General features: G+C 34.7%; 1 protein-coding gene across 2 annotated transcripts; it reads right to left on the minus strand.

Annotated features, from left to right (window-relative positions):
* Positions 1-344: 344 nt before the first annotated feature.
* Positions 345-7,582, minus strand: LOC107002482 (kinesin-like protein KIN-14I). Of its 2 annotated transcripts, XM_015200566.2 has the most exons (18): positions 7,131-7,582; positions 6,175-6,341; positions 5,936-6,079; positions 5,582-5,815; positions 5,432-5,503; positions 4,766-4,834; positions 4,369-4,587; positions 4,204-4,285; positions 4,033-4,128; positions 3,764-3,940; positions 3,574-3,680; positions 3,277-3,455; positions 3,024-3,185; positions 2,653-2,906; positions 2,407-2,570; positions 2,069-2,227; positions 1,101-1,615; positions 345-795 (listed from the first exon to the last, which is right to left on the minus strand). In XM_015200566.2, the coding sequence occupies exons 1-18, from the start codon at positions 7,246-7,248 to the stop codon at positions 675-677; spliced, it is 3,039 nt and encodes a 1,012-aa protein (XP_015056052.1). In that variant the 5' UTR covers positions 7,249-7,582; the 3' UTR covers positions 345-674. The 2 variants fall into 2 exon arrangements, with proteins under 2 accessions (XP_015056052.1, XP_027773247.1); XM_027917446.1 differs by lacking the exon at positions 7,131-7,582 and having other exon boundaries at positions 6,161-6,221.
* Between the last annotated feature and the right edge of the window lie 1,583 nt (positions 7,583-9,165).

The raw sequence follows: 9,165 nt of genomic DNA on the forward strand, positions 1-9,165 counted from the left end.
AGCTATTTTAGTAAAGGAAACATTTTTTTTGTTACAATTTACAGAGTTTTTATATCATGATCTAATATTTGTTTATAAGATTGAGCAATATATGAGTAAACATCAAATACAACACTATAATGCACATATAATGCTTCATTCTGAGAAATGATAACTCCTTTGTGCAGCAACAAGTCTAGTTAAAACCTTTAATAACCAATTAGTGTTATGCATAACACTAAAGTGAAGAAAATTACACCAAATTGATTGCTGCTGTTGTTCCATTTTTTAAAAAAATGTATATATTATTTCGTTCTTTGTTCTTCTTTTCCAATGTTTCTGAAATTGAAATCACAACATTTGAATTTAGAGACACAGTGCCCCAAAAGCATATATTCTAAATTTCAGGAACATCTGTATTGGTATCTGTAATTCTATTATTTCTTTTCATTTTCTGCATTTTTACATTCCTCAGTCCAAAAGAATGGGAAAAAAATGAAGAACAAGCCAACAACCATATATAAACAACTGAAAACTCATCACCACTGGAGGAAAAGCTGGCAACTGAAGTTGTTGCCATACCCTCTGATCTCTTTCACTCTAAAGAATGCAGAGCAAAAGATTGACAAGAAAGAAAAAAAAAAGGATACACATCTTTGATTGCTTAAGCATCAAACTCAGCTAAGTAGGAACATTTACCACTTCCCACTTGCTGTTCTTCGTTTTCCTTCTAAGGCAGCCGCTCTTCCCATCTTTGCAGAAGGTGAGATTAACCCATTAGAAAGTCTCCTGGTTGGTGGTGGTGGAATCAAGCTCCTGTATTGATGTACGTAGCAACAGGTTAGTCATAAATGTGGATAAACACCAGAATGAATGTTATTTCATTTGGCATATTTGTTTGATTTAGCTTTGGTTGGTTCTCTTCCTTGAGTTGGCATACAGAAAAGTTCATTTTTGCTAAAGGTTTAGAAAGCATGTTGCAGACCTAGTAAACAGATTAAAGTGTTCCACAAAATCAGTTTAAGCTTTTAGATGAGAAATACACACACTTTAATGGAGAATGGATAAAGATGAGGCACCCCCAAAAATAACAAGTTAAATACATTCATGAGCTACAATACCTTATTTCTGGCTTCTTCACTTGCTTAGGACTAGGTTTTTTGAGTTTGGATCCCAGTCCAATGGGAGTCTGACTAACCTTCTGAGGATTCGGTTGCCAAGCGTATTCAAGCTCAGAAGACTCACTTGTTGCGGCTTCCAGGTCATCGAAATCATCTGTTGAACCTGCTTCAGACCGAGTCCTACTTGCTTCGTAGTCTTGGCCTTCCTTTTTGTTTCCTGCAACTTTGCTTATATGTTGTTCTGGATACACCTTTGAACTATCAGGTGGGCATTTCCTATATAACAGGTCAGGTGAGATCCTGGTTTCTTCTTCCCATCCTCTTAATGAATTACTTCTACTCAGACCATCTTGCTTGTTCACCATAATTTTGTCAACCCAATCACCAGAAACAGATTCTCTGTCCTCTTCCCTTGATACAGGATTATTGCCTGGTGGAGACGGAGGAGAATTCGTCTGAAAGTCTTTGGGATCTAAGCTTCGCCTTCTCATTTTTGACGTAGATTTCTTCTTAACCTGAGAAAAGATTTGAAAACATCAACAACTTTGAGCTTCCAGTGCAAGTAAATTGCATAGAAAGAAAAAAACATTTGTTTGTTCTGTAATTTGAATAGGAAGGTAACAAGGGGAAGGCTGTTCTTAGCGTGAGTGCTTACTAAATGGAAGGGACTTGAATTATCCAGAAGTCAGAGAAACACGAGAGATAATCAGAGCATAATAACATTTTACATCTTTAAAACAAAATACATTTTACATCTAAAATACTGTTAAATGATTTCAAGGTTTTAGAATGGTTAGTGATTTAAGCAAAATGAAACTCTTGAGCATCTGTCATTGGTGTATTTCTATTCTAGATCATAAAAATTACAATGTGCAAGCAGTGAAGCATAGAATTTAAAATGCGCTTAACTAATAAATATATTTTATACGAGGGAAAAAGCTAGATGAGGAAAATACAAAAAACTATACCTCTATGTTACCACCAACATCTTCCAGACTTTGCCAACTAGAAGAAAGAGAAGATACAGAAGATCCTACTCTGACTCTTTCAGGAGTACTTGATCTTGAAAGTGGACGGCGCCCTTGATCTTCCTCCTTCTTTGCTAGGGCTGCCTTAAGACTGGAAATCTGTGGAAGGGGAAAAACTAGTAGTTTGATTTATTTGAAATTAGACCAAATTTAGAAATAGTAAGAGGTATATTTAAAATCCAAATGCAATTCTTAGTTATATCAACTATAGACTTGACGTGAAAAGCAGTTCATTCCTACAAGTTCACAGAAAACCAAAAATATGGCAAATGTGGAACCTGCTCTCTTAGTTCCTTGACATCAGAACCCTCTTTGTTTGCTCGTGCACTACCAAGCTCAACAGTAGAAACTCGTTCAGCAAATTTCAGAGTGCTAAGTGTTTCTCCAACAGCATTAAGCTCAGGACTTATATGAACGAACATCAACGTTTTTGCTTGGCCTCCTGATTGAGAGGAATGCAAAAACTTGAATAGCAGAAATAAGTGGAACTAAACATTTTATGGCAACAGAACACAAGATCTTACCAAGAGAATCTTGAAGCAACTGTGTAAGCTTACTATTCCTGTAGGGAACATGTGAATTCTTTTGGGCAAGTGAAGCAATGACATCTCCTAAAGCAGAAAGAGACTTGTTGATATGTGTAGCCTCCTTCAACCTATCACCCAACACCTCTGACTTGTCCACTCTTTCACTTCCTGCCAGGTCAACGAGGTGCATTGAGCCACGAAGAATCGTACCAGATGTCATGTTTTTTCCTTGAACATGAACTGTAAGGCAACTGTAAATGTGCAAACATAAAATTTTTAGGTACAAAGAAAAAGAACTTAAATCGGCATGAACTTCCACCCTTTCCCCCAAGACAGGAAAAATGGAAAAGGAAAAGTATAAGCAGCACCTGTGAGAGCGACTACTTCTGTCATTCATGGCAGTAGCACTCACTGCACGATTCTTGTGCCCAAGGTTCATAAGATTCAACACATCAGAAGTTGATGTTACAGGAACGAGATTTGCATCAGGTACATTGAAACCCTTCTGGGAACTGTTGCGAATTTCTACTGTATTTACAAGTTAAGTTCAAACATTTAAGAGGCCAACAAGATAGGGAACTAATAGTAACTGTATTTAGAAGTTAAGTGCAAGAAGGATATTTTTTGTTAACGCCGTCTGGTGTAAGGAGATCCCTGACTTGCTCATTATAAATTTCAACCATCTGAACTGAAATATCATAAGAAATAACATCTTTTCTTTGTTCAGAGATATTGAATAGATCACTCAATGCCCTGTAATTCACACCAAGGGTCTCCTTCGTGAGATCTGATGGGCCAGTCTGTAAGTAAAGAAGTTAAGAACTATTAACATAATGTTGTTTGTTTTTTTCTTAAGTCTTAACCAAATGATATCCATATGTGGTTAGAGGGTTCAGTAATAAAGTTCAACTGCCTAACCATCGTATGTGTTTTCCCTGATCCCGTTTGGCCGTAAGCAAAGATACAAACATTGTAGCCATCAAGTACAGACCGGATCAAAGGTTGTGTATCTGCAAACACTTCCTCTGCATTGTCATAAATAGAGGTGTTAGAATAAAATCTAAACCTACAATGTGCACGAAAAAGGAAAGTATGGGAACTTAGCGACCTTGGGTTCCAGAAGGACCAAAGACCTTGTTAAAAGTGAATGATTTCTTTCCCTCTTTTCCGTACTTTGAAGGAGTAGTTATTGTAATATTCCCGTCATCTAAGTGATCCACAGTGCTTAGACTGTTTGGTTGGCCAGGCAAAAAAGGTCGCACCCGGCAATACACTCTGATGTTCCCTGTCCAAACAACACAGAGTAATGGTTAATATCATCACAATCTAATAGCAGGATTCAATAAAATTTGAAATTTTTTTATGTAAAATTGTTACCTTTAAGGTCTTGCACTTGATTGTACAGCTTCCGATTCTCCTCCAGAACCTTTTGGTAACTTGAAGCAGCGTTAGCTAAACCATGCAGATGTTTACCTATTCAAAAGAGATTTTAGTTGCTAAATCTATTCACAATCTCAATTAACATGAAAAAGTCCAATTTTCCAGTACCCAGATTGCTGACTTCCTCTTGATATTTCAGTTGAAGAGACTGTAAGTCTACTTTAGCGTCATGGAGAGTAGATTTCAATAGCTACAGATTATGAAGAGGGCATGTCAATCAATCAGTTGAAATAAGCATGCTTCATTCTCAAATCTGCAACAGAACTCCTATACCTGTACTTCTTTTTGTTGGTGTTCAACCAGCATCAGCTGCCTTCCAACCTGTGTTGTCGATGCACCATCATCGGTTATGTCTACCCTGCCACATGTCCCCTCATCGGGTGCTTTTTCTTTATCCTCGACGATTGCAACCTGTGTCTCGTCACATATAAGCTCCAGGGGAGGAGATTCATCGGTCGTTGGAACAACTGTCTCTTTGAGGGAAGTATTTGACTGTCATATCACCAAAAGTATGCAAGACAACTTTAATCAAGAAAAGACAGTGAGATGCTTTCAGCTTTTTCCAACTGCTAAACAGAGCAATCAGCTCTGTCAGCCAAGATGAAGTTGGAAGAAGTGCCTTGTATAATAAGTAGAAAAATGAAAACACCAGTAAAGAAAGAGCTCCAACCTGTTCATTTTGTCTGGCAAGCCGATGCTCAAATTCTTGCATGACTTTGCTCAACATATTCTCCACAATCTGTCCAAAATGAGTAACTTATATCAGATAAGCAGAGCATCAACTTCCCTTTTTTTTTTTAATCAGAGAACTCTTTAGCCAAATAGAGGAAGAAGCCAGCTAGATTCCAAAATTCCAAGTCCATGTTCCTCTCAGGTGATTCCCAAGAACTTAGGGAGCACCTGGATGTGGTAATCAGACAACCTAATATTGTAGTTTGCTACTGCATTGGGCTTGAAGGAATACATATTCCGAGGGTGATGCCAGACATTTTCTTTCTCTTTCTAATCATTACTGTCCATATAAACCTCAAACCTTATAATAATCCATCTAGACTAAATTTACTGTTCTTTACTAACCTTTATGCTCTCAGGGGAGCCAGACAGATATGCTAATTATGAGAGCCCTGCCTATATTGCGAAAATTAAGTGTATTTCTATGAGCCAGGCAGATTATTTTCCATCCAACTATCTATTGGGAATCACAATCAGAATGATGGTTTATCATTCACGATGCCTTCCAACTGAACAAAGTAGCAGTGATGACTGACGCGACAAAGTGCTTAATACATCAAAACATATGAAACCGTCTCGTGGGAATCAAGCTAAGAACACTTACAAATGGAATATCTTCTTGCTTCTTGTCATAGAGAAGATCGTGAACAAGCATTTGGAGGGAACTTGGGTTAACCTGGAAATGAAAGATTAAGATATTTAGTTCGCACAACATATTTTGAGATGCCAAACATTACGAAACAAGCTTACAAACCATTTCACGGGCTTCATGCCCAACATCACTGCTATCAGGAGACTTGATGATAGATGAAGTCCTTGAGATTAAATTCATGAATGGCTCGGAATTTCTTCGGACAAATTGCTTTCCTGCGGTTGACGGTTTTGAGTTCCCGCTGTATTTCCATGATCCACTCCCACCTCCATGTTTCCACTCAGCGTAAGATTTCAATGCTAGTACACAATTGATGATTCTGGAAGATTTCCCTCCCTAATTCAGGAAACGATAAAACATGTCATACTCTGGTTCAAGAGGTGGTTTTAAGTGTTAATTTGACTAGCTTGGAGCCAACTAACAAGTATCAAAGTTATCCCCAATTCATCTACTTACTTTCTCCAAATCAGATGCTTCAAAAGAGGGAATGCCCATTTCTTCTACTGCTACAAGGAAATTACGGACATTTTCAAAGTATTGATATGCAGAAAGAGCAGCCCCATCAGGGACATTAACAGAATCAGGAGGTGCTTCAACTACCTAATTAGCAAAGTAAATCCACGTCATTGACGATGAAAATCGATTAACATAAAAGATTGAAAGAGATGAATCAAAAGGTACTTTAAAACCCCCACTTTTTGCACAGCACCAGGCTGAACTTTATTAAGAACATTGCAAAGTACGATTCCACTACGCAATCCAAGCCTGAAATCCTCTTCTGAAGGCTCTGCTGGCAAATCTTTAGCCGCAACCACTCCAACTGTTTTTCTGAGCCACCCTGCTGCTATATACCTTCTCACTGCTGCATTTTTTACATTCCAATTAAACATTCTCACTTACAATATAAGTGCATATAACTTTAAACCCTTTATTTTATAACAGGTGCATTATGGTTTATCTGAAGAAGAAAAGATAAAGATATGTTCTGTGGAAGAAACTCTGAAGATTCTAGCTCAAAAATAGAAGTCTTCCAGCTTATGCATTAGTTACAACACAAGCCACTCAACAGAACAGGGTCAGATATCATTTTTAAAAAAAATATTTTAGTGATCATTAGAATCGAGCTACTAAATATTTCAGGGTACAATCTTGACTTTCAGCAAGGTGCTTCATATTTTCATAAATATTTTTTTTCAGTTACCCACCTAGTGTCCAGTGCCCACATTGAAGTTTGACTAAATCCGAATTTACCCAAATTGGGGGTAAAACAATCCCTAGCAAAGACAACTTGTACCCAGGAGAACTCGAACCCGAAAACTCATTGTTAAAGGATTAAGCAATACTTAACCACAACCCTAGTTGATTCCATATTTTCATTTTATCTTTCAGGTGTAAGGAACAAAATCAACCAATTTAAGCCATAATGTGTATGCATTTAAAGAGTTGCAATCTTTGTGGTTGCAACTCAACCCTGTATCAAAAATCAAACAAAAAAAAGGAACCAACACTTCCCCATTAATGCAGAAAGACCGAGAATCCTGGAGAATAGGTGAATTTTTCTTCTTCTTTTTCTCGTATCTTGGAAATATAATACATAAAAACAAAGAAAGTAATTGATTCATGGCAAAATAAAGGAATAAAAGATACATACAAGCTTCCTCAGCTTTCCTAGAAGCCAAATCAATGTCGCTCAGTCCCTTTGCTTGTTGAAGAACTTCCTCCACCACTGATGCCACAGAAATTTGAACAATCCCCTCTTCCGTACCCATTGCCAATTGCCAAATGCAACAAATAAAAAATCACCACAACAAGATAGGGGAATCAAAAAAAAATACTATGAATCAAAAAATATATCTGTGCATTGTATGTATGTATATATACATATATATACAGAGATGGGTGGAAGGATCTTTAGGGAAGAACGACAACAAAATGGAAGGGCAGTTATAGAAGAAGAAAGAAAAAATATTATGATGAAAAAAACTGGGTTTGATTTTTTTTTTTTTTCTAATTTGGAGTCAAATGAAATTTATTTTTGTGTTTTAAGTTTATTCATCTCTCTCCGCCATTACCATGGCCACCTTTGTTTGTTTTTTTTCTCTCTCTCTAACACACAATCGCTATAGGTATTATGCCAAACCACATTCCGAGCCGAAAGGTTCGGGTTTCTAATGGTACCTCTATTTCTTCTTTTCTTTTCTTTTATATATATAGATTTTTGTTTCAAATGTACTAATTTTTAAAAGTATTTTTTTTTTTTATTTTCTTCTAATTTCTTGCCTAAGTGAAAGAGAGGATATTTGCTTCTTTTTTAATTTTTATTTTTTATTAGAAGTTAAAGTCAATTTTAGAAATATTGTATGGGTCACACGCAAATTATTTTTCTCATACTGACATTGATGTTTTTCGAATGATTTGATCAAATACAATTGTAAGTTGTAACTTTTTTAAAAAAATAAATAAATTTAATGTTTTATTTGAAAAGAAATCATTTCAAAATATGCAACAAAATAATAATTTTAGTGCAATCTAACAAACAGGTAGGATCCGATGAGGATGATTTCAAAATATGTAAATTTTGAAAAAAAAATTCACTTTAATTATTACGATTCATTTCAAATAAAGTAAAATTATAAGTATTCTTATCCGACTCATCTTAAGAGTTAAAGATTATCGTAGAACTTAATTATAACTTTATTTTGAACTTAAATATCTCTTACTGTTAATTTAAATTAACCGTCGTTTTTTTATATGACGCAATAAAAATTCTCCAATTGGTACACTTAATCCTCTTTTAAACCTTTTTTTTTTATTTTTTTTACATTAAGAGATAAATCACCTCAAATTTCATTTGTAATAATATATAATTTTGCTTCCTCACAATTTTATTCATATATAATAAATTGATGTAGAACTTAATCGTACAAAATATATCAGAAATCTCTTTCCTCGCATGGAAAACAAAACCTAGGTATACATATAATTACCAACTTGATTTTTGGTCATGCATAATGATTTTTAAAAAATAAATGATTTCTGCTTTAAAGACTATATTTTAAGTTTTTATTGTCCATCAAACTTAAGCTATGGTGAGCGAACATGATCAATGACCACAAGTTCTCTCGAATAAATCCTATAACTTACGTTTGATGAACAAAATTTTGTTGTCCATCAGGCATTATTCCCCAACAATTAATTTCAAGATAAATGGAGATAACAATTAAGTTCCAAATATTTATCATATATATTTAAAAAATTTATAATATCCCTTTCTTAATATTTAGGACCTTTTCTTGAAAACGAAGTTCGAAAATTTTAAAAAAGAAGTTAATTCCTTCATTATACATATAAATGATATTTGTAATAGTAGAATATTCTAATTTTATTGTATGTATGATTAATGCATATACTCTACACTTTTAATCACGAAACATCAAATAATTTATTATTTAGTTCTTTTCCTTCTTAGCTAAATATTATTCTTAGTGCTACAGTATTTAGTTGTTTCTATTTTTATTTTTCTTCTTAAATATGAATGAAACTATAAAATTATATTCTATTCGTTTTTATTTTTTGACGTTCATTATTATTATTATTATTATTATCATTATTATTATTATTATTATTATTATTAATTTAGTTTTGGTCCACTCATTTTATTAATGGAGTCCAGGGCAATAAAATTA

Source organism: Solanum pennellii, chromosome 1, assembly GCF_001406875.1.
Source record: "Solanum pennellii chromosome 1, SPENNV200".
NCBI classification, from domain to species: domain Eukaryota; kingdom Viridiplantae; phylum Streptophyta; class Magnoliopsida; order Solanales; family Solanaceae; genus Solanum; species Solanum pennellii.